Source organism: Cebidichthys violaceus, unplaced genomic scaffold (assembly GCF_023349555.1).
Source record: "Cebidichthys violaceus isolate CVI_PGR_0920_01 unplaced genomic scaffold, fCebVio1.0.p SCAF_5, whole genome shotgun sequence".
In the NCBI taxonomy this organism is placed as follows: domain Eukaryota; kingdom Metazoa; phylum Chordata; class Actinopteri; order Perciformes; family Stichaeidae; genus Cebidichthys; species Cebidichthys violaceus.
In genome coordinates this window covers 1193133-1218039 of record NW_027176705.1, presented here as the reverse complement: position 1 = coordinate 1218039, position 24907 = coordinate 1193133, and the positions used below count along the sequence as shown (strand labels likewise).

Here is a 24907-nt window from a genome sequence, read left to right as displayed (position 1 = left end):
TTCCTGCTGTTTAATAGACTTAATGCTTTAGAGACATTTCTTTATTGTTCCTAATTTGTATGCAATGGCACAACTCAAGCCAAGTCTATACTTGCTCTTATGTCTTTGAAAAAGAAAAATCTCTGGGATAAGTACAAGTAAGCTCGTCTCATCATAAGGAGGGACTTTAAAAGTGCATCTATCAACGCCTATAGAAGGCCCGGCCACAAATCATACTTTTAATGGGTGCTGAAGTTCTGATTTTCTTTTTAAATGCAGATATAGGTTAATTGAAACCCCAGCAGAAAACGTGTAATATGGTCAAATGATTAAAAAGTTTTTTGGCAAAAAATTATAATTTGACTTTAATACCTCCAATTATTTTTCTAAACCTTGTGTTCCAAAGGGAGGGATTTTTTTTTTTTTTTTTTTTACCATACATTACATACTTACCATATATTTAAATACATTTTCACAGAAGTTAAATGTGTGTAAATTTGCTATCATAATTGTAACGGGTTACTTTACACCTCTGATATGGATGCTTTTGATAGCTGAAATGTGTAACGCAGCTGTAATAATAACCTCGTAAGCTCTGTTAGGATAGAAACCATTTGTAATGATGATACAAGTTCTGCGGGTCACACTGCATTGCTTACACAAATAGCCGCGTTCGTGAGAGGAAAGGCGTATCACATTGCCAAGAGGCAGCCTCTCTGCGGTCGCCCCGACCAGAGATAAGCTGCTAAGCTGCAGATGAAAGTGTGTGTGCATGTAGAGAGCGTGGCGTGGTGAGCAGCTGTGGTCAGCCAGATTTGGGAGCCCTCTGTGACACCACAGTTAAGATACAGTGGAGAGGAGCTTTACTTTACTATACACACACACACACACACACACACACACACACACACACACACGGCCGTTTCCTGTTATCCTTCACATCAATCCAGCTGACTTCTTAAAAAATGAAGAATATAAACGTAGATAATAGGAAAAGATACACCCCAAAAAATGGAAATGCATTGGAGATAAATTATTTTGACAAATGAAATCAGAATGTTCTGGTTTTTGACAAGTACAGCAGACATGTTGTCCCAAATATCGTAGTCATTCTCTCATCCAAACGTACCCGGTGTCATCTTGTTTTGATCCTAAAGGCCCCAGGAGTGGCCCTCAGCTCCTCACAGTAACACGTTGGGGTCTCTCCGTGTGGTGTGTGTCTGTGGGTTAGCGTGTGAATATAGTTTGTGAAAGGTGCTTTGTGGATCCTGCACAGGATAATATAGATATGGCCCCATATGGTTTATCTTTTGTGACAAATTACAAATAGACGATATCTGATGAATGCGTCGACTAAACTGATGAAGCAAAGATCACGAGAATGTCTATAAAAAAAGGTTCTCACTAGTTTCGAGTACAGTGTGTGGTCCTCTACTGACATCTGACCTGAAAAGGCTGAGACAAACCCCCAACATCGCAACAAGCCGTTTCCGCTCTGGATGAAGACAAATAAATGACCTTATGAAGGCTGATCGATCTTTTCATTTAACTCTCAGCGGGAAAGCAAATATGTTTATTTCCAAAAATGAAAGATCCACTTGGTAGTAGATTTGTTTTTTATAAAACAATGCAAATGTTGTGTTTTAGCACAAATACAGTAGATGACATGCTAATATGTTTAACTGGTATATTTTGAATGCATATAAGTCATTGTAAATACACATGTACTGTGCAGATTTGCACAATAAAACCGACACTGACAACAAAAATAAAATAAAGTGACCCCACAAGTCAGCCAGTTTATAAGGAACAGGTTGATACTTTAATAAAAGTTTTTTTTTCCCCTTGGCACAGATCTGCTATCAAATAAATAAAGCATTTAATCAAATACAATCTATATGAACTAAACAAAGTCATGGAAAAACATTAGGAAGGAGGGAAACAGCTAGTGCTAAACAACTTTCTTTTACAACAAACACCAAGTGAAGTGTGTCTGCGTGTGGAGAGAGAGAGAGAGAGAGAGAGAGAGAGACAGAGAACTACTCCTCCCTGCTAGGGCTGCTGGGTATTGGAGTACTAGCTGACAGTAGGCGAGTGAAATCGTTTTTTAATTATAAATAAGCCTTATTTTCTTTCTACATGATGCTGGTTTATCATTTCTGCAGTCCGCTATATACATCTGAGTTTAAAAAAAAAAAAAAAAGTTGATACATGGATGTTAAAAAGCAAATTAGTGGTGCAACACATATTCTAGTAATATGGAGGGGTGGCTCTGAATACTGACGGTTTTATACAACAGGACAGAGGATGGTGGATGTGGAAGTTTGAGTGACATGGTTTGAAACATTTGTTCTGAAAAGTGGCACTGACAATTAAAAAACAAACAAACTATAATTAAAGAACAAAAAAACATTCAGGTAGATTTAGATAGCTGATGACTGAAAACATTAATATCATTATTCGGATTCCAAATATAGACATATTGTTATGTAAAAAGTCAGAAGAGGGGTTTTGACAGAGGTTGCCTGAAGATTAAAAAGGTTTCAAAAGGAAGTCTGTGTGACAAAACCGAGAAAAAAAACCCTGCTTTCCCAACTCTCACCAAATACTTTAGAGGTGCTCTTGAGCAAGGCATATCACCCCCGGTTGCTCCAGCAATGCTGCTTTGAAGACTGCGGTGTGGAAGTGTGTTTGTAGTGGCCAGCTTTCTGATGTGAGCTCATGTAATTGTACGAATGTGAAGCGAGGCATTAAAGAAAGGAGTTCCACCTGTTCAGTAAAACTCTCTCGGTGTGAAAGAAGTTTAGAAATTGCAACCTGGCTGAGGGTCTGACCGAGCCTTTCACCCAAATTCCTTCAGAAGCCCTCGCTCATCGTGTCGAATCGGACCACCCTGCAGGAGGAACGGTTGCCTCCGTTCACGCAGTCAGACGACCGTTTCCACACTACCTACATTTGGAGAGTCACGCTGCTATCAACACTGTTTCAGGCTGAGGGGGGGGGAACCACTGACAAAGGAGTTACAGTTGTATGTTGTCCAGCAACAGCAGCGTGAGGTGAGGAAGCCGAGGTATGGAGCACAGCTGTGATTACCACCGCCGGGTCCCATGGGAGAACCCGACGGACTGGTGCCTCCGTTTAAGGACGGCCTGCAGCTGTGACAGGACACCGCAGGGCTGAGGGCAAGACTGGCATTCACTGCATTCTTGCTCATCGCAAACACATGCACAATCAAACATGGTGGATATAGTTTGAAGGCTAGTGAGCCTTGGGGTGAGGTTAGCATAATCCATCATTATCTCATTTTCTCTGTATGGATGAGGTTGCCCTTGAGCACAGCATTTAAGCCCTACTAAAAGACTACAGAGGCATGAGGGCAGGTTGTGTCTAAATGTGATGCTGGGATGTGCTAAAAAGAACGCGTGTGCTCATGAAGAACAAGGGGGAGAAAACAGTTCACTGCTATCCTGGAGAACCAACGAGGTGATCGACACCCTGACATTCGCAGCTCTCAGCTCACTGCCTCGCGTGTTGCTGGCAGAAACATCTGCATTTACTTGTTTCATGGCAGCCCGAAGAGCATCATGGGATAGAAGAGACGGTCCCCGGTGCTGGCTGGAAAGCAACAGCGGTGAGTTATGGGTCTAGTGGAGACTGGTGGCCGGGCTCAGTGTTATCCAGCACCAGAGGAATGAGACAGCTGAGAGAGCCCTCGCCCCGGCCGCGCCACAAACAGAGCCTTGTTGGCTGAGCGCTGAGGCCACATGGCGGTACGGTGAAAGACCTGCTGACAGCTGGGGGACAGGAAGATGCCATGGAAACAGAGGGAGCAGCCGTGTGACCCCCCCTGGGGCCAGGCCCGAGGGCTGGGCAACCCAGAGTTAGGGAGAGTGTTACCCTGAAAGTCAGGAAACAGAAACAACGTTGTGCTGGGCAACTCCAAGGTGTGAATACGTGTAACTGCTCGGATCTGAAGCAAGGCAGGGGTTGAAAACTCACATGCATGCTCAGCAAAATATATTTCCTGCATAAATAACAAACAAAAGAAATACCGTAAAGGCCAAACTTCATACTGATGAATGAATACACCAACCTCTAACTGGCTTGCATTAAAATAATAATAAGGCCTGAACCAGAACTGACTATTGCACTGATGTCATGATCACACCATCTTATGTCTAGAGTATCAGGGGACTGAGGTCACATGATTCTGGACATTCAAATAAAACAGAGAGCTTTTGTCTGACTGGCGTTAAAGGGCAGATGCTGTTTCAGGAAAACTACTCTGCCACTTCTGAGAAATGTTCTGTAATTTTTCCAGTTTTTTCAGTTTCTAAATCCCCTTTATGCAGAACCCACACACAAGCACTTAATGCACGACATGGACAGCATGATGTTTGTATATGTTTCAATGAGATCGGCATGAAGGACAGTCTAGCATGCGTTCTGTGAGGTCTAGCGCCTGAACAGCACTGCTGAGAGTTGGGATTTTAGTCATTCAGACATAAGCACCGGATCACACTTACGTATCAAATCACACGGTGAGGCGGTTGAAGCAGAGAGAGTGAGACTGTTGTACATTTTCTAGTCAACATGGGGCTCCGAGTGGTCTTATAAAAAGCAGTTGTAAAGGAAAACGAACACAAAAGCTTCGGATAGTGAATACAAAGATATCACATTATCAATAAAGCTTATAAAATTGATAACAATATATACCTTATGTACAGTCAATGTTAGTCAATAAAAGTAAGGAGCTTTTTGACACTTACTGCAGATTATGACACCATTTCTTTCAAAAAAGTAATTTGAAAATAACCTCTGAATGCTTAGTCACTATTAACATCATCATCATCATTAACAATTAGGATAAAATTAGAGGTAGCAGCGGATTTGGGATCTCTGTTCTTTTTTCCTTTATAACATTTCAACATTTTTCCTTCCCATTTTTGCTTACGTGGCATTGCGTGCTTGAATCAGAATCTTCATTTTCATCTTCAAAAAACCTGCCTGACAGCCTGCTTTAAATACTCACGCACCCATGAGCGCACTTCAAGTGGTTTTCAACAGACACCAGTGTCGTGACACTCACACATACACACACACACACAAACACACACACACACACACACACACACACGCTACGGCCACACGTTCACGCACTGTTTTACACACACACACACACACACACACACACACACACACACACACACACACACACACACACACACACACACACACGCACACATATACACACTATGCCCGGCTCTCCTATCACCTGTATTCTTTCATATATCATCTTTACATCACAGTCTTTCTTCCTCTCTTCCTTCCTTTTTCCTTAAAAACCTGTTGGGTCTGAAAGGGTTATGGTGCTGGTTTAGAGCCAGGTAGAGGATTACATCTTCAGGGTTGTTCATCAAATTGTCCCTCTGTGCCTCCTCTCTGGCCCCAGCCGTGATCCTCAGTCCTGCTGTGGCCCTAAATCACTGTCCTGCTGCATACCCGAGCTTTTGTATGTACGACCAACCTCTTTATAACACTGATTAATAACCTCTCAGCACTGGGACACCCCTCCCATGATCCTCCTCTCCTGCCCACGTCCCGTGTCAACTACAAAGGCACTGCAGTACTGCACAATGTAGAGTGGCCTGGCGGCTGACGAACAAAGCTCACTGCAATCGGTGTCTGCCTGCCTGGTTGGGTTTTGTGGGACGTTAGAAGAGCCGAGCTGTCCCACGCAGGGCGGAAATTCAGGACTGGTAAAAATGGTGGTAGTGGTGATGGTGTTCATGGTGGTGGTGATGCTCATGCCGCTGCACCATTTGTGCCAGCCCCTCCTTGTACAGCAGCACACTGGGCAGGTCCCTCACCTGCTCCTTCTCCACCACGGGTCCCGGAGCCAGAGAGCCTAAGGCCCTGTAGCCCTGGCTTTCCTTGGACCGCTGCTTGTGCTTGCGGTAGGGGGCTGTGGACTGGTGAGGCGGGGTCTGGCTGAGTAGCGCCGTGGGAGGAGGGACACCTCGGCTTCGCATCACCCTGCCACCGATCTGCGCAGGAGGTGTGCGGCTGTGGGTCTTCGGAGAACGGAGGGCGTGTTTCCCTGAGTCTTGGCCTCGCGTGCGGGCCGGGTGGAGGCTGACGGGAGCAACGGTGTCCACAACAGTCTGTAAGCGGCGGTGGTGGGAATGGGAGTGGCCGTTTTCCGGTTCGTGGGAGCGAGAACGAGTCTGGTTGGATGAGCGGGTCTGAGGCTCTGCTTTCGTCGGCTCTGGGGTGGGCGCTGTGAGGGAGACCGACAAAGGTATTTATTTTAACTGAGAAAGCAGAATAAATGAGAAACAAAAGCAATTCTGTCACAGGACTTGTCAAAATGCACTCAATACTCTTGGATAAAAAGGAAGGAAAATAACCCACTATGTGCAAATGATCGAGCCAACAGTCCACTAATGAAGATCTAATGAAAAAAAAAAAAGCTCCACAATAAGATTCTGGCAGCTTTACTTCAGGTTCTTTCTTCCCGCGGGTAACCCTGACTCAAAGTGACAGAGAGCAGATCTCTGTTAGCACTTTTCTAACAGGACCAACATTAAAATAATCACTTGTCATCACTGACCGTCAGATCAAGGCTGCTGCTTATTAGACCTAATATTTCCCTTCATAACAGCCCTTTATGTTGATGGGCTTTAGCCTTGAACACTTGATGTATTGTGCTTGCCTGAGCCCAGATGTTTGTACTGGCCGGTAGTTCCACCTAATGGCTCCGAGCAGGTGCCGCAGTAATGAGGGCCCCTGGATGCAGCTTCAAAGGACCAAGGTCTGTGTTTCTCCCTCCCCTCTCCCCCTCTAAAGCCCTGGCCCCGGTCCACTCACCGGCTCCGAAGCGGGATGTGTAGTTTTCGATGCCTGCCAGGTCCAAGTAGTGGTTCCTGCGTTCCAGGTTCTCATCCACGCAGTGGCGCTGGCAGCCAGGCTGGGTGTGGTGGTCACTGTGGTGGCGCCTGTGGACACAAGCGGCACCTCTCATTAGGTAGCAGTTTGGGACAGAGAGGTTCAGTATGGTAGTGTTTGGAGAAAGTAAAACGAGTGTTCCTTATGATCAGGCAGGGGCACAGTAATTGTTAGAGAAGTGAGATTGTGACTGGAAAATCACAGGTTTAAACCTCAACTGGGAGGATTTGAAAAGTGCAGCGAGAGGGCAGACTCTCCCCCGCTGTACTGAGGAGAGGCTAACAGTGGAGGTACATTTGGGCAAAACTAATTAAAGAGTAGGAAACTATTGCAGCTCCCAAGTGTGAATCCTTCCTCAGACAACCACTGCCCCTGGAGAAAGTTTTTTATGTTAAAAAGTAAATGTTATAATCAGTGATAGAATGAAAAATATATATATAAATAATATCTTTCATATTCTTCTTCTTCTTCTTGTAGACTCCACAAGCTTCAACTGAGACTGACTTGTTCCGGGGGAGGTGGGTTTTACCTTAGGAGTGCTCGAGTCTTCTTGTCTGCACTCTTGGGGTCTTCTATGCACTTGTCGTTTTTCTCCCTGGGGTGGGACATGTCTGTGTATGAAAGACACAAGGCTATTATCAAAGAGAGCTACACAAAGCTGCCACACACACACACACACACACACACACACACACACACACACACACACACACACATGACAACAGTCACACCAGCCTCAGAAGAAAGCAACCTTTGTTTTGGGGTTTTACTTTGAAGATCTATAGAAAAGGAAAACAACAATGCTTCATTTATTCTATTTTCAACTCCCAGCCTCTTATAAGGAATGGAATGAAAAAGAAAAAAAAAACACGCAGACTTCAGAAATTGTTTATTAAGGACTCGAGATCTGATGCGGTTTCAAATTAGCATGAAGGAAACCGACGATATTTTCAAAGCTTGCTCTGTTTGAATCTCTTGACGGATATTTATAGCCGAAACAATAGGACGCAAACACACAGGAATATATACTTTTTGAGATATTTTTCCCTGACTACTTGTTTACCAAGTCGTCAGTGAGAAAAGTTAAGTTTAACGTAGCTATATTTTCCCGGAAGCTCTGAGAAGGGGGGGAAGAAGAGAGGGGAGAAGAGAGGAAAAGAGGGAACTTTGGAGAAAAGTAAAATGGCTGCGGTTATCAAAAGGACTCGGCACATCTCTTAAGGTTTCTTTCAGAGTATTTGAAGGCGCTGAGGGAGGGGGCCCTCTCTTAGCTCTGTCACTCCCCCCCATCATTAAAAATGAACCCCATTGAGTGGGAGAGATGGAGCGACGCAGAGACTGCGAGGAACAAAGCTCTGACAGGCCTGAAGCAGCCGCCTTTCTGCATGACAACAAACACGTCTCTGGGTGAGCTGACAGCAGGCAACACAAGGGGGACCCCGAAACGCCCTCTCTTCTCCCCCCCCCTCCCCCGCCCACTGTGTTAATGCGAGCTTTACCTGCCGCGCCCTGCGTACAGCTCCTCCATCGCTGGCTGGAGTCGGGAGCCACCGACAGCTTGACCCGCAACGTCTTGCTGCTGCTGGGAGAATGGTTGACGGAGGCGTCCACGACCTCATAGATGGTGTGGAGCAGGCTGGTGATGTCCTGCAGGGCAGAAGAGGTGGAGGAGACTTTAAAATGTTTGTTTTTTTGATACACGGCATCCATTTAAGAGAGATGACAATCATTTAATCAAGTATTAATCTGACGTAGGTGGATATTTTAGAAGAAAACCAAGAAAATAGGGCACACAGGAGACTATTTGTATCACTATACTGTTTGAATTCAATATTCTGCAGCTTTGTGCATTAAAACTCTGTATCATAAGTGTCATGCTAGCTAGGAATTTAAAGAAGTGTCTCTGTGAACAGAGAACAGAGGAGCTCACTCAGCTTTCCAAGTTGAAGCCATCAGACACGGTGTAAAGACAAGTTATAAATTCATGAAAAGAAATGTCTTGGCGGTACCAGAAGAGGCTGACTGAGATGTCAGGCCTGATGTGAGGCGTGTTCCGACTGTGTGAGCGCTACACTTTCTCTATTTAATTCCTCAGTGTCTCTTAAATGACTGAAATTACATTTGCATAGCGAGCAACTCCTGTTTACACTTTCCAAAATGAATGCACAAAAGCATGCATACATAAACTCAACCCCACGTAAGCGCACATTCGCATTTAAAAAGTGATGCCACGCTGATTTCAGAAAGACGTAACCGGCCATATTTGGACAGCTTCATTTGCACATAAAGTGATGCAGTCTCTTGTGGCTGTTTAGAAGCTACATGTTTGCACTGATGAGTGTTTTTGTGCACCATACTGAGATAATGACTCCCTTTTGGGTGCTAGCAAGTGCGCTGGATCTTTTCATAGCAAACCACAATCTTAATTGTCCTTTAAAAATGCCACATGGCAGTGATGTGAAATGAAGGGACTCACACAGTATCTCAAATCTCATTAGTGTTTTACTTTAGATGGTAACACAGTTCCACTATAAGAGCACCTTTGACAGAACTGCTGAGAATTAAGCCGACGCCACACAAAGACTCAAACAGCATCATTTTCACTCACTATAGCTCTTTGAATCATAAGAAAAAGGACTACTAAGAATTCTTCAGGGACCGGTTCCACATACTGGTTTCAGACATAGACGCACTGTAAGAAAAAAGTTAAATGAAATAAAATAAAAGCTTCCTGTGTCATTTTTGGTTTCCTTCTCTTTTTTATTTGTGTGAAGGAATAAAAAAAAAAAAAGTTGCAGAAGAAAGGGTTTTCTTTCCCCCCTTCCAACCGCCGTCTGCCGTCTCATGAGCCATGGAGCCACAGGCAATGCCAAAAAAACTGCACAGCCAACCGCACTGAGGACAGCTCAAGTCTCTTTGCGCCGTTTCAAGTCGTTCTCAAAAAACACGGGCCTTTCTGGATGTTCTCTCAGATCTGCACCAGGCAGACGCAAGCCACAAGGTACCTCGCAGGAGCGGAAACACGCACATGTCGCTGGATTTGGTTCTCAGCAGTGAGATTGGGTTTGAGGCTTGTGACTTATATCTTCCTTTTCTTTTTGGGGTGTGGCGATACCAGAATAGAGCAAAAATGTAAGATTTACAGGGAAGTAATTTATTCAGTCTTATACCCAAAAGGGGGTCGTTTTGTAGCTGTAAGCTGCTGACCAGAAGCATTTTGCAACAATTAAAATCTGCCTATTCAGACAAGTTTCTTTCATATTGTTTCATTTTTGTTAATGGCATATAATTTACAAAATGTAATGTCTTAAAAGCCTCATTTTATGTGATTAACACAACAGTTCAATAATTGTTAAAGGAATTCTTACTACAGCTACTGCTGCGTGGTGTTTTTAATCTTCATTCATTCATAAAAGCTTTTGTTTCTTCCAGGTAAATGAAGATGATTACCTCTCTGGTGACTTTGCCATTGTTGTCAAAATCATAGAGGGTGAAGGTCCACTCCTGTCGGTTATCCTCCTCCACGGAGACGGCACACTCCAACTCCTGGAAACAGAGCAGCACCGAACTCTCAGCATCATCCGGCGTGTTCATGCGTGTGTATTAGTGTGTGCTGCCTTTGCCCTAGTTTCATCCAGAGGGGGAGGTAATAAACGTCCCGTTCGGTGTTGACACTCACTTCAAACTGGAGCTGTTTCTGTGGCCCTGCGGGAGATTGGCTGTCCCTCTCCTGCATCTTCTCCTCCACACAGCAGCTGTCTGTCTTCTCTGGGGGTAAAGCCACTGCAGACACACACACACACACACACGCACACACACACACACACAGAGAGAGAGACACACACACACACACACACGCAAAGATAAAAGAGAGAGCCTGAGGATGGAAACGTCGGGTGCAGTCATAACCTGAGGATATGTCGTCGCCTTCAAGTGTTCCTTGTAAGCTCCTACTTCCGAGTTTGGCAGCCGCAATTAAGATGTGTCGCATATTCAAGTGCTCCTGGTTGGAAATAAACCTACACAGCCAAACTCCTCCGTTTTTTGTCTCACTGCTTGTATTCTGAAATTTTAATATTTATAAAAAAAATATTCTGTATGCCGGTTAAGTACACTACAAAGTATTTTCTAAAGGCAGCACAGGCTCTGTTGTGCTTAGCATAAGTAATGCATACAGAGTATCACATATATTTAATGTTAAATTTAGTTTGGCCGCGCAAATGCAGTGAGCTAGTAGGGTGTATTTATGGTATTTCTGATAATACTCAACACTCAGCACAGTTTGGCACTCACAAACAAAATGTGCTCTTCTGAGCTAATTGACCTAAATGTATCTTCAAGTTGCCTCTACCAGTACTGAAAACACATGTGTGGTACAGCTTTGGAGAACGGTACTGTAATTGAGTTTTTGCACGGTTTCGTGTCAGGTACTAAGATCATTATTGCATCATTCCAGAGAGCCAAAGTGCTGCTGAAGCAAAAAACACTGATATCAAGACTGGAACTGAAATCCAAGATGTCAATCCAACAGAAACAGAAACATTTTTGAAATTGTGACAGAATGAATTCTCAAATGGCAAAAAGCTCTTCCATCAACCACACATGCAGAAACAGTTTTTAAGCTCTTAGCTACGTTATATATTTAACCCAAGAGGTTCACACTGAGCGGGGGTGTCAAACATGAAACTGAATGACATAACGTGTCTTAAACATGATAGAATATTCGGATATAAACGGTGGATTGGAAACAGCATGTGAACATGAATAGGCCTATGGGAGACCCATGGGAGCTCATCACTTTACGGAATGACATTCACCGTAAATTACCATCCAGACATACAGTAAAGGCAGAAAGTCCAGCGGGAGAACCTATCTGTCATATGCACTTAAACTGATGGCCAGATCCACCTGTGTAGAGTCTGACAGCATTGACTATGCCATACGAGTCAATGATTGTTTCTACTGTACTGTTACAACACAGATTTTCCAGACAGGATTCAAACGGAGAAGGTAACATGTATGTAAGGTTGACAAATTTAACACTCTTTTTAACTCCAAGTCAACGAGTCAAAGGTTTGCCACTGATGTGAATGCATCAACATCCCTGTTCTGTTGTGAAATCAGTGAGAACAAGTTCCTCTCTACAGTTAGACAATCATTAAAACTAAGTCACACGGGGGGTTAATTCAACATAACGTGAATGTCTGTGGCCACAGTTAATGGTGGTGTATTTTTGGATTTGAACTATATTGTAAGGTAGTCCGCCCTGGTGGACAAATATAACACAACTGTCCCTGTCTGGTTCGATATTTGAGTTTCAGTGTTGGATGCTGGCCCAGACCTGATGCCACCAGATATCCTTCCTCTGCTTTGAAATCCAGCATTTGTTTGACACACGAGCCCGCACAAACACACGACATGTAACTGAGATTTTGGAAGGCGTACGCGGCAGCTCCTTCGTGAGCCTCTATGAGTTGCTTCATCCTCATATATGTTTATTTTTGCAGAAGTTTGTCCCAGCCAGCCTGTATGTTCTACCTCTCGTCATTTAGCTTTGCATGAGCATCAGCTCCGCTCCCGCTCAGCCAATCACAGTCCTGCGGAGCGCGCACGCACACACACACACCCATAAACCCGCACAGACCACACCCCTCTCTCTCGCTCTCTCTCTCCACCCTCCCCTGCTCCTCTCTCTCCTCTGCCACACTTTGAAGTTCTGTTCTCAAACCTTTTGGAAGAAGATCAGACCGGCTGTAAAACAGAATCACTAATTAATTAAGCCAAGTCAAATCTGAAACACTGTTTGTTTGCTCGCCAACGGAGCAGACACAACAGCCCAATTTCTTTCCTCCTGATCCAAAGCAGATCAAAGCGGACCTGTCTCATCCCTGGGTAGGGGAAAATGCCAGAAATGAAAGGCATCGTCCCAGGGAGCTTTTACCAACTTTTTGGAGAGGAGCAGCATTTGGGGTCCCGCTGTTTGATCATCTGAGGTGCTCAAAGGGAACATTGTGTGCGAGGGCAAATCTGTTCCGTAGCAGGCTCAATATGGCGGTGAGATGCTTATCTCGGGAGCTAATGAAATGCCGGGAGGAGTAACAGTAATCTGCTATCACCCCACAACCCCCCCCCCACCACCACCACCACAGACATAAGCCGACTCTTTATGAGAGGAGCTGAGCCAGGGGATTGGCTGCACATCAGATCTGAGGGGCAAGACGAGGGCAGCCGAGGCAGGCAACCTCCAAGCCAAGCCTGTTTTCCAGCAGCCATGCAACACACACATGCATGCATACACTCGTACACGGAAACGGAGGCAGGTCGGGAGCTCTGCCGCACACACTGTGAGCAATCACTCCCAGCTTAGCTAGGCTACTGTATTACACAGAGCTGGGCCTGTCCCCCTCCTCATACACTGGGACAGCTCAGCGCCGGGCACTAAAGGGATTCTGGGATGGCCTTCGAGGTGATCGTGACATTGTCTCTTCCTTCAGAGGCCACCAACTGAAGTACTCATTAGCGAGGCACTGAATCATCCAGCATTCTTGTTAAGCCACTAGACTGTGCTGGGTAGCCCGCGTGTGAATCTAATCTGAAACAAGGTGCTGATGGAGAGTTTCTTCAGCAAACTTTCCCCCTTGTTAACAAAAGGTTAAAAGAACTTAATAAAAATCCCATGTAGGATATTCTTCTTGCATGCTGGCAGTAACGATGTAAAGTAACCTAAAGACACTTTCATCATTGAGCCCTTCTTCCCTCCTTTGTAATTTTTGCAGGCACGTTCTTTTTTCAATACCAAGTGCTTCCTTAAAGCCAGAGGAAAGAAGGCTTTTATGTGTGTTGGTTGTCTTATCATCTCTGCTCTCACCGTACTCTCTCTCTCATTTTTACCTAACTTGTCCTTGTTACATGTATTGACAATAGATCAGATCACTTCACGCAGTTTGTGTCTTTACAAGTGGGCCTGAGGTACAAAATGGCGTCCCATTATTCCAAACTAAACCGAAGAAGCGTTTATTTAACAAATTGTTTTCACTAGAGGACATTAGCTGAGTAGCTGTAAATGTCATAATTTTTTCTGGGAGACTAAATTCTCATTTAGTAAACATCCAAACTCTGTCACCATTTTCCTTAATGTAAAGCTGAAAAACAGCCTGCTGGTGTGAATAAACGCAACTCCACTGAACTTCATCTACACTGAAAACTGTGTCTCCCTGACTGAGACCTCGTTTTAGCCCACTTCAAAGTTATGGTATTGTGACATTTCTCCACCCACAAACATGACAGTTGCCTCTCCTCGCTAGCTGACACTGAATGAGTTTGTAAATTAAACATGATGTGTTGAATTCTTTACATGTCTGTTATGGAAACATCCACCCGTAATCTCCGGAATGTTTTTATTGAAGCAAATGATTTGGGCCTTCGTCTTGTGAATCACTGAGAATGAACAGAGCAGTGTGTTCTAATTAGCAACATCTGTCTTGAAGGGAGGACAACCTCAGCCCAATGACGGCAACTCATTTCGTACTCCATTCATCAGTCGCGTTATCTCTTGTCTCTCTATTTAGGTCTATTATCCAGTGAAGCAGAGCTGAAATATAAGTGAATTTTTTGCCACCCTTCCAAATCCTCGTTCAACGCTCCGTTTCTGCCTCCGCCTCACGTCCGATCCTGTCTTTAAATGGGAGGGAGAGACTTTCTACTCCCCGAGCTCTTAATCTGGGATCACATCACATCGGGGAAAAACATGAAGGAATTGAGGCACTTTGCAGAGCACCGCTGGGGGAGGGGCGGATGAAAGATGGAGGAGGTGGAGAGGCGGGAGGGAAAGTAAAGAGGACCTCATCAGCACATTGTTGGGGCTTAACGAATGGGTGTGGAGCAGAGGAGAACGGCGGCAAAAAAGGAACCACACAAGTACCTGAAGGGGCTTTTTTTTTTTGCAGGTTTTCATTAAAATCAAAATAAAGGGGACGAAAATCAGTGGAATGAACAGGTGTAGCCTTTGGTGATGGGCCTACCTTCTAACCGATAGTGTTCATCGCCAATCCTCTCTGCACATGCTTCATCGATGGCTCCCTGGAAAAGAGAAATAGACAGAACAAGACACATAAATCACTGTTTCAAGTCATATAACGGAGAAGCATCATATTTTTGTCACGTATAAACAAACATCTTTAACGATGCAAATCCACAGCACGGCTTTCCAACGCACAGTGAACATGCCCGGATCAAAATTACAGCGTTTGTATATCTATATGCGAACAAACTTTGACAACTGTGCTCTGAGCTTAAACAGCAGCAGAAAGTTTAAGAGGGAAGGTAATTGCAGGACTGAAGCAAACTGAGCATGAGACTGGCAGTCAGAAACGAGACTACGAGAGGAGTGTCTGAGTCGCCCGGCAGGATTCTGAGAACGAGGGCTGGTAGTGGGGCTATTTCGGTGGCGGGCTATCATTGCAACATCCAGGACTGTTTTCACCCGCGCCCCCTCTGCTGGCAGCTCTGTCTGTTAGTGCATACCACAGAGGCTGGAGGGACATGTGATCCCCGGGCTTCACTATGGAAAAGTCCGGCTCAGGTATCCATGTGGCATTGCAGTCATCTGGCCCAAAAACCATTACTCGGGGGTTGAGAAAGGCCTTGACATGCACACATCCGTTCGCACAAAGTCCAATGCATTCACACACACACACACACACACACACACACACACACACACACACACACACACACACGTTCAACCGTAAATGGTGTAAATTTCAATGATTTTCAACAAAAAAACATTTGTCAGTCTATCAATCTAGATAAATTGCTAAAAGACTCTGCTGGGAGATTCGTATCAAAGGAGATGATTAACCTTAATAATAAATAATTAACTTCATACAATCCTTGGATATGAGAGTAAGAGCATGTGTGTTTATTGTGCACACGCTGCTGCAGTGTGTGCGTGTGTGTGTGTGTGTGTGTGTGTGTGTGTGTATGTGTGTCAGAGGCGAGGCTGTGTCAGCGTGAGAGGGGATTTCTGTGTAATCCAGAGAGGTAGAAGGTCAGATGGTGTGATCCTACCCTCCTCAGACTAGTGCCGGTTGGGCTGCAGCGCTGTGGGTGGCCTCAGGAAGAGAATACAGCGAACCACAGGACTGACTGACTGTCAGACTGATGCCCCAAAGCAGGGACCCGGGATAAACCTGCGTCTGTTGTTGGTATGAATTAATTGGTCAACACACGTTCCGATCCGGCTTCACGACCCGGGTCCTGAGCTGGTTTTAATGTGGCCCGCTCAGCTTTGGTATGATGAAGGGGAAATCAGTAGCTTATATGGTGATTGCAGGATTACATTAGGGTTGCTGTAGAACGCAGGCAAATGAGACTATAAACTTTGCTTTAACTGACAAACGGTGGAAGCAAAAGCCCAATAGCACAATGTGTTTTTGACTAGGTATTGTGATCACATTAACTCTCAGGGAGAAACACTTTGCCTGCTAAATTCAATTCAATTCATGCTTTGGACCACTAAACGACCAAACATTAGTTTAACCCAGTCAATCTTAATGTATCATTTTCAACAGGCAATTCATCCATGACATAAATTAAAGATGATAACTTCTACAACTCTTCCATTTGTAGGGTTTCATCCCTCTTTGTAGTGATTAAAAAAAAGATCTAATCAGACGCTTGGCTTTCCTTTTAATGTAAACTGTGTAGCCGAATAATTATAGAAAAATAAGTTTGAAACAATATTATTTTTCTTAGGATTTACTGTAGAAGTTTGATATTGTTGAATTTAATTACACAGTAAAATACACTGCTGTGTACTGGTGTATGTGTTAGTGTCTGCTACCAAGTCTCAGTTCAGTTGTTAGAGAGTTGAGTGATGTGTACTGAAGTGTGCTCAAGAACAATTCAACCTGCATTGGACCCATTGACATGAGACAGCTGTCACAGGTTAATCATGGGTTGTGACCGTCAGCAGAGACTCCAGTCTGCAGCACAGTTAAGACATATTTTACTGCTAAACCTTAGAATTATTCAGAATGACATCACATAATTACTAGGCAAAAGTTTCTGTAAGTCTAAATTAGTTGTCCTGTCCATACACACACTCGTCCTCTCCATCAGGAGGATGGACATGAAGCAGGGTTGGTTGCAGCGTGTTGACCCATCCAGACAGATCACAGACATGGGTATGACGATCTGAATGGGCCATCAGACTGCGGTGACATCAACACTGGCCTCTGTTTCCACGTAGCCTCACAGAAAAATGAAATCCCTCCACCATCAACATTCCTTCAACTGCCCGCCCACACACACACACACACACACACACACACACACACACACACACACACACACACACACACACACACACATACAGCGTCTTGACTTTTTGTTTCTGCTTTTTGATGAATGATCCAAAATTATTGAGGGGTTAACCAGGAACATGAGAAAAAGGGGGAAGAGGAATGTGCTAATTGGTTGTTGTCTTGGGTGATGGATGGGAGTCGTATTATTAGTGCGTGCTAGGGTTACGCTGGGATTTGCTCTGGTCAGTGTAAAAAAGAAAAATATGCCATCCTTTTTTTACTTAACACACACACACACACACACACACACACACACACACACACACACACTTCCTCCTCTCATGAAAGTATAGATCCATGAGGACACAGACAAAAAACAATAGCCTATGTTTCTAATCATTCCTTACATTATTTTTCTTCGCACTGTGATATGTCGATCATTATTTTTGACAGTTCTCCTCGCAGCCTGATTAAGAAACCTTACAGTTATTATTATGTCAGGTATAACGACTATATTTCTATGGTGGTAAAACTCTGAACTGCATCCATTTCCCCAGATAATGGCCGTGGCGGTGGTCGATCGGACGTGCTCATCCTCACGATCTGTTGCGATACAGCCTCTAAAGAGCACTTCCAGAGCGACTGACCCGATGACACTACCACTTTTGAGCTTAGCCCTTTAGATTCCGGCTTTGGCAGTGATTGATATGATTGTCCGGTGCCAAAAAAACAAAAAAACAAAACATGTAGGAGTTCTAAAAATAAGGAGTGTTTGCTTCTGAGTTTCCTGCGTTCCCACCAGCCAATTAGTCACACGAACAATGAGGCACATTTCTCTGCCCTGCTCCAGAAAAGGAAGATTGAATGGCAGAAGTAACATTTCTGACCACACTATTTAGAACTAAAAGAAAGAGATCTTGTAGGTATAGGGGTTAATCTTCTTAACCCCAGCAGTAACTTGAATGGCACACTTTACAGTTCTGTCACTCCCACTTAGGAAGGATTGACGGGACTCCTGGTCATATTACTAAGACGCCTCTGCCCTTCTCTTCAGCTACATCTTCACTCCACCTTTTTGATTTAGTAAATGACCATGCAATCTCCTTTTAAGTGTTCTGTTGCTTCATCTCTTTTGTCCCACAGACTCCGCCAAAATATACAAAAGCCTGTTAGAAAGAATGTTTTTCCAAAACCAACTGGGCTTTTTCTACACGGTGACAAATGTAAAAAAAGCATCTTGTTTTGAAAAAGCATCAAATATTGTAAAATGTTCTTCAGAAGGCTGCATAAAAAGCAAATTGGAAGACAATATTAAACATCAAAAGACTGAACATCCTTTTTAAAAGGACAGAGGTATACACTGAAGAAGAAGCAACAGAAGTAGCAGTGTAGTAATAACAGTATAATAACTGCATGTAAAAGCTGGTGTTGGACAAGATAGTAAGTCAGTCCAGCTTGTTAAGCCAAAGAGGATAAAAGCTTGAACTCACTTCCTTCAGTCTGATTTGAAATGAAAGAGCTCAAAGTAGATTTGGCTAAAACCCCAATGCTGGTCATCCCCCTCCAAAGTGATTCCTCCACTAATGAGTGAAAGACGAGGCTCCACTGATGCAACATCTGCAAACACTCAGTGCATCTGAAAACCGGGTCTCATCAAATTCTAGCACCCATGGTATGAACGTGCGAATGACCGTTGATAACAATACAGTAACCACAAAATGAGCCATCAATCTCTTTTGGTGCAGCGACGAGTCATTGATGGGTTTCTCTTGAGACCCTTGCTAATCCAAGGGTCAGAGGTCACTGTGGGAGAGCATCTCAGGCCAAAGGAGAAGCCCCACCCCTCCCCCCTCCCCCCTCCCTCCCTCCCTCCCACCCCGGGTGGCTCAACCACGGCTTAAACAATGACTTGATGAGATGGTAACCTTCAAAATTGGTGCTATACAATTAACACTATTTGACTGAAATGTGCTGCTGGTTTTGCCCGTTGCAGAGTTTTGCACATGTGTAGCTGCTTGTCTCTGTAGCTTGAGGTCCAAACTGTTTCAGCGCTGGCTTCAGGGCCCAAACAAGCATCTTTCTACTGCACCTGGGAGCAGCTAAAACAATTTTCCAGACATGGTGTTAAATGTTGTGTGGAGAACACTGTGATAAAGCATTCTGCTTTTATCAGCAGCCAGGTCCTTCAGAGCTTCTTCACGGCTTTTAGGACAAGGTATTGTGCAGCCCCTGTGTGTTTTTAAACTCATTCAAGCGCCTCCACATAAAGTGATTTATTACTGTAACACAGAAAACAGTGTGCCTGCCCCATTACAGCACGCCGTCTGCATTACTCGCCGACCTGAAGGTCTGTTTGGTTTGGCCATTGGAACTATTTGGCAAACCTGATCAACGCCCACTTCATGAAAATGAATTTGGACATACCAAAGACAGATTAGCATATATAAGAATAATATTATTTACTGAACAAACACTTTAACAAGCTGTAATTTTAAGAACGGCGACCAACCTTCTCCCCGCCGCATGTTTTCCTTATTAATGAAAATGTCAGCTCTAAAACATTATAGCGAGGAATGCTCCAGGCCTTTGATTGATTATTGCCAACTATAGAAAATTCATAATCAATAATAGTTCAGTTAAACTCCATTGTAGTGCACCCAGGTAAATAAGAGTAATGCAAGAGGCAGCACTTGGACTGCTTTACTCCGAAACATTTTCATCTATAATTTTCAAACTTTCAAAAAGCTTTAGATTTAAGTATTTACCTCAACATTAAAACAACATAGCCGTTAAACTTAGATGAATGGGCAATGTGATTAAAATAGCTTTCAGAAACAAACACCTTTTCCTTATGGTTTAACTTGATGTTATTAATGTAATATATGCAGCCCAAAGATTTGACGAGTGGGCATGAAATGATACAGTGACTAAAATAAATGCTATCCCGGTAACACATATGTATAGTCACTCACTAACATGCAGTGTGGATGTAAAAGAAGAAGCCTTGACTTTATGTCCACATTATTTACATGCCACAAAGCTGTTAATGCTGTTAGCTAACCTAACAGACTTAAAAAGCTCCATGTCGTCAGCAGTTTGAATCACTACATTTTCTTAAACATAGTGTGTATGGTGATGAGAGAGCGAGAGAGAAAGTGAAAATGACAGCGAGCGAATGCTGGCACAAAACACACTTGGTGAGTTTAGCGTCATCTTTACTCTGGCACTGCAGACATGGACGCACAGGGCCAATTTTTTCCCCTGCTATGAGTGCGTGTTTGAAAGCAAAAGTGTACATTTAAGTGCAAGTAATATGTACTTGTATGTGATTGTGGGAAAGTCCCACAAGGCCTCTCGGTCTCTACGCTGTCTGCCTCCGCGACCCACCACACAGGCTGACAATTTATGCGGCCAATGACAGCTCCCCCTGATCGCGCGCCAGGGCTCAGTGGAGGCAGGCCTCTAGAGCAATGGCAGCGCTACTGGCACCCCATCAAAACCCGGGAAAAATCTCATTAGAACTGTGCCTCGGTGCCTCCTGCTCTGTGCCCAACGCATCGCAAGAAGACACCTTCAGGACTGCACCGTTTGGAGCAGCGGTGCCGACATGAAGCGGGGAAGAAACGCACGCATGAAAAGGCCATTTAGCAAAGTGGGCTAGACAGGCAAAGTGACGGAGACGAGGGTGGATGTGGGAATATGTGCTTCGTGTCTGCTTCCCCCTGGGCCTTTCAAACCGCTGAGGTCGCTGACATTCACATAAAAGCCATCCAACACTGGAGAGTGTGAAACAGAGCACTACAGAAAGCATGATTATTCCCACTCGTGCCATATTTGTCACAGCTACAGCTTGATAGAGAAAGTAGATTACGGGTTGGGTAGCATCACTAAATACAAAGGGACTGTCCTTGTACCAGGCATGTTAAGATACACTTAACTTGTCATCATGTCTTTGTACTTTGGTGCACTTGGCAAACCAAATGATTTCAACGGATTCCGTCTAAGCTGGATAACAGCCATTAGCTGAAGTTCATGAATTACTAATGCAGAAAACAGCTGTATAGCATGGGACTTTTCCAAAATCCCTAGTGCGGATACAGCCCCGATGTTGAAAACCGAGAAGTAAAACATCAACAAGCAAAAAAAAGAAGCTTGTATTCGTTTTTAGAGCTGCAAATTAGCTTATAGGTGTAGGGTTACCCGCAGAGGACCTCAGGAGAGGAAATACCCATCCCTCTCCACCAACCCAAAGAGTAAACTGAGATACACCGGAGGCCGTTTCAAAGGACCGAGCACAACTCTTGGAATCTGGAGCAGTGCCTATCCTGCAATGTGTGGGGGTGCTGCAGGAGGGGAGGGAAAAAACCTAAAACGAACAACCGGTCATCAGCAACAGTTTAAACCTGGGTCCAGGTTTTTTTGCAGTTCTTCACGCTGGAGTGCTCCTCACCTTCTCGCGGCATTAAACAGCCTCTTTCAAAGCCCCACGTAGCAGTAAAACACAACGCCCTGAGATGGAGCCAAGATAGAGAGTGTTGATGTGAGGTAGTGAAGCGCTGCTCTGCCTCTGAGTGAGGCTTCAAAGGGGATCAGTTTTCACACATGAAATAAAGATCTCAGATAATCATATAGCATAGCAAAGCTGAACGCGAGACGGTCCCATTTATGGAGGGAGGGGAGACGAGGCCAATTTTCATACAACACCTACAGACTGAGAGCCACGGCAAATTAATCTCTCCGCATTTCTCTGTAGCCAAACACGATGAATCCGTTTTTTACACTGAAGACTATCAGGCTCATCATCACATGATACATTGAGGTAGTGTTTGTGAATTTGCTCCGGTAGAGCCGACACTTGGGTCTTCTGAAATGCCAGAGCTTCACAAAAAACCATGCGGCGGTGCCAAGAGGAAGTCATATCTGCTGTGTTTTATGATGCAAATTATGGCTTTGATAAGAAACTCAATGCCTTTCCAGAGGTCACAGACTGCAAATTGTTTGATGTTGAGCCCTTCACATGCAACATTAACAAAACATAAGCTATCTGGTGGATGCGTTTAGTCTGGAGCGCCATACAGTATATTTCGGGCACATGTTTTATTTTTCAGAACAAATGTTGAGCTGAGCTGAGCAGCATTAGTTCACTATGCAAAAAAAACAAAAAAACAAAACATCATTAAGTGGTTAAAACCCTCAAAATGGACACTAAAGCGTTCTCCTCTGAGACTCAGCCACTTTGTTTGCCTTGACTTCTCCCCAACTCTGTAGAAAGAGCAATACTTGAGTTGAGTAGACAACAAACCGGTTAAATAAATGGACAAGTAAGTCCTTCAACTTTGCCGACTGAGGAGGACTAACGTGTAATTTGACGTCTCAGAGGGAACATCAAAGACAGACACCTTCTCTCCAGACACCCCTTGGTCACGGCACACCCTCTTCTCTGCACCCCGGGAAGGAAATTACAGCCGCTGAGTTAGAATCCATCACCAGGCAGGTCGAGAGAGGAAGCCGCTCTATGATTAAAGTGTGCACGGTCAGCAACACCAAGACCGGAGGGGTTTGAGCAGACAGTACATGCCAGAGGGCTTACCGTGTTAACTGTAGTTCACCATACAGGTCATGCACAGATTCTCCACACACACTAACACCACATTGATGAAAAGGCTCTGCATGCAGAGGAGGTGTGGTTCAGTACACTTATTCTTTGTGTGCTATATATATTAAGTCAAATTATACCGAACGTCAGCTCAAATGAACTCTCTGACATTGCGGGATAAGAGGTTGCAAGGATGTGAGCATGCATGCATGTGTGTGTGTGTGTGTGTGTGTGTGTGTGTGTGTGTGTGTGTGTGTGTACATTCGTGTGGATGTGTGTGCACGATGTGTTTGCTATCTAATTTTTTTATTTTTGATGCCTTTCTTTTGTCGGGCCATAGCGAACAGCCACCAGCCATCTCCCCACGTCAGATTAACATTGCAAACACTGCTGGTCACATTACCTCACCCACATCAAAGGCTGCCTCCTAAAAGGCTCAGTGGAATATTAGCAAAGATTTACAGCCTTCATCTCTTCGCTTCAGAAACATGCTGATCTGAAGTAATCTCCCTCCCCCTCTCCCTTTTTGTGTTTTATGTGTGAAGTTGGCCAACACTTTAATGACCCATTTACAAAACTTTTACACCTGCAAAGATAAGCTTTTACAACTCAGCCAGCCCCTCGGGCACTAAACCCTACCTGTAACTCAAGGTAACAGCCTTTATTAGCTTTTGCAAAATATGTAACCACAGCAATTAACATGTATCGCACTGTTTTATCTCAGAGAGGAGCAGAGGGAGAGGATACAAGGTGTCAAGATCAAGAGTGTGAACTGTACGATCAACCCTCCAGCAATTTAAGAGACACCTGTGCTTTCATTTTCTAAAAGAAAAACATCGGGCCTCACTCACAAATATTCTCTTGCTTTCTTTTAAGTTTGTTTGTGGAAATTGAAAAAGGACAACACTACCTGTGATGCACAAAATGATTGCCAGCAGTTAGCAATAGCCCTGTAGCTAAAAAACAGTCCCATGTAGGAATTACGGTAACATGTGAGCCGACACGACTGCCTCTGTTTTTATCCTCAAGTTTCCTCGGGAGTCTGAGAGTTAACAGGGAATCTGAGCTAGAGGTGAATCCTTAAAACACATTCTCCTCCAGCCAATGAACTCCACGTTGGGACCTTGCATTCCCAAGAGGAAGCTATGGTTTGGAAGGGAATGGAGACAGCCTGTCGCTTGGCCTTGATTTACAGATGGTCTCCGCCTGCCAAGAGTAACAAATCACAACATTATGGCCCTCTGAATTCAGAGTGACACTCAGGTCCAAAGAATGAGAAAAAAAAAGACAGCAGAGAAAGAGAAAGAGGGGGAGTCACATGCAAAATGACACACCTCACCTCCAAAATCATGTGCGGTTAGTACAGCAGTAGGATATCTCACCCTTCATAGAGGAACCTTTAACTTCATGAGCAAAAAGGACAGAGCCATCCTGCCGAGGTGGCATGAGCTTACGGTGTGTGTGTGTGTGTGTGTGTGTGTGTGTGTGTGTATGTGTGTGTCAATCATTACTGCAAAATATTTATTTATTATTTATTTATTTTATTTATCCCGTTGAGGGGGAAATTCTTCTCTGCATTTGACCCATCCCTGTACCAGGGAGCAGTGGGCTGCCCATGACAGGCGCCCGGGGAGCAGCTAGGGGGACAGTGTCTTGCTCAAGGACACTTCGACTCAGCTAACGTCCCAGCCAAGGATCGAACTGCCGACCCTCCGGACAACCCTCTTAGCCTAGTGAGCTAGTCGCCCCCCAAATAGGTTGGTTTATACACTTTAGACTATAGTTGGCAACATGCCTGCTTCCACGCATGTTGTGTTAAACAGCGAGCGTGCTGCACTGTGTCTAGGGTCTCAGTAATTAGTCAAAGCTCTCTTGGAGGAGAGACAGCGCTTCAGTCGTCTGGGTGGCTTCAGACGCCAGTCTCGAGTGCTGCAAAGTGTGGGAGGAACAAGGCTTTAGCCAGGAAGTCTACCTCGAGGGCAGCAAGACAGTGACAGGCACTTAAATCTTTAACCGCAGCCAAATGAGAAGAAACACCTCTGGGACTTGTCGTATGAGAAGCTACAAGAAAATAATA

At 44.4% G+C, this 24907-nt stretch overlaps 1 protein-coding gene across 1 annotated transcript in view; it reads right to left on the bottom strand.

Annotated features, from left to right (window-relative positions):
* Nucleotides 1–1778: 1778 nt before the first annotated feature.
* The window catches only part of nkd1 (NKD inhibitor of WNT signaling pathway 1), a 32739-nt gene continuing 9610 nt past the window's right edge, over nucleotides 1779–24907 (bottom strand). The window contains exons 4-10 of the mRNA XM_068731036.1: nucleotides 14949–15006; nucleotides 10607–10710; nucleotides 10378–10473; nucleotides 8427–8574; nucleotides 7457–7538; nucleotides 6850–6977; nucleotides 1779–6259 (exon numbers count right to left, since the gene is read on the bottom strand). Of these exons, the coding sequence (XP_068587137.1) occupies nucleotides 5730–6259; nucleotides 6850–6977; nucleotides 7457–7538; nucleotides 8427–8574; nucleotides 10378–10473; nucleotides 10607–10710; nucleotides 14949–15006 (1146 nt within the window). The 3' untranslated portion in view covers nucleotides 1779–5729. The remainder of the gene's footprint in view (nucleotides 6260–6849; nucleotides 6978–7456; nucleotides 7539–8426; nucleotides 8575–10377; nucleotides 10474–10606; nucleotides 10711–14948; nucleotides 15007–24907) is intronic.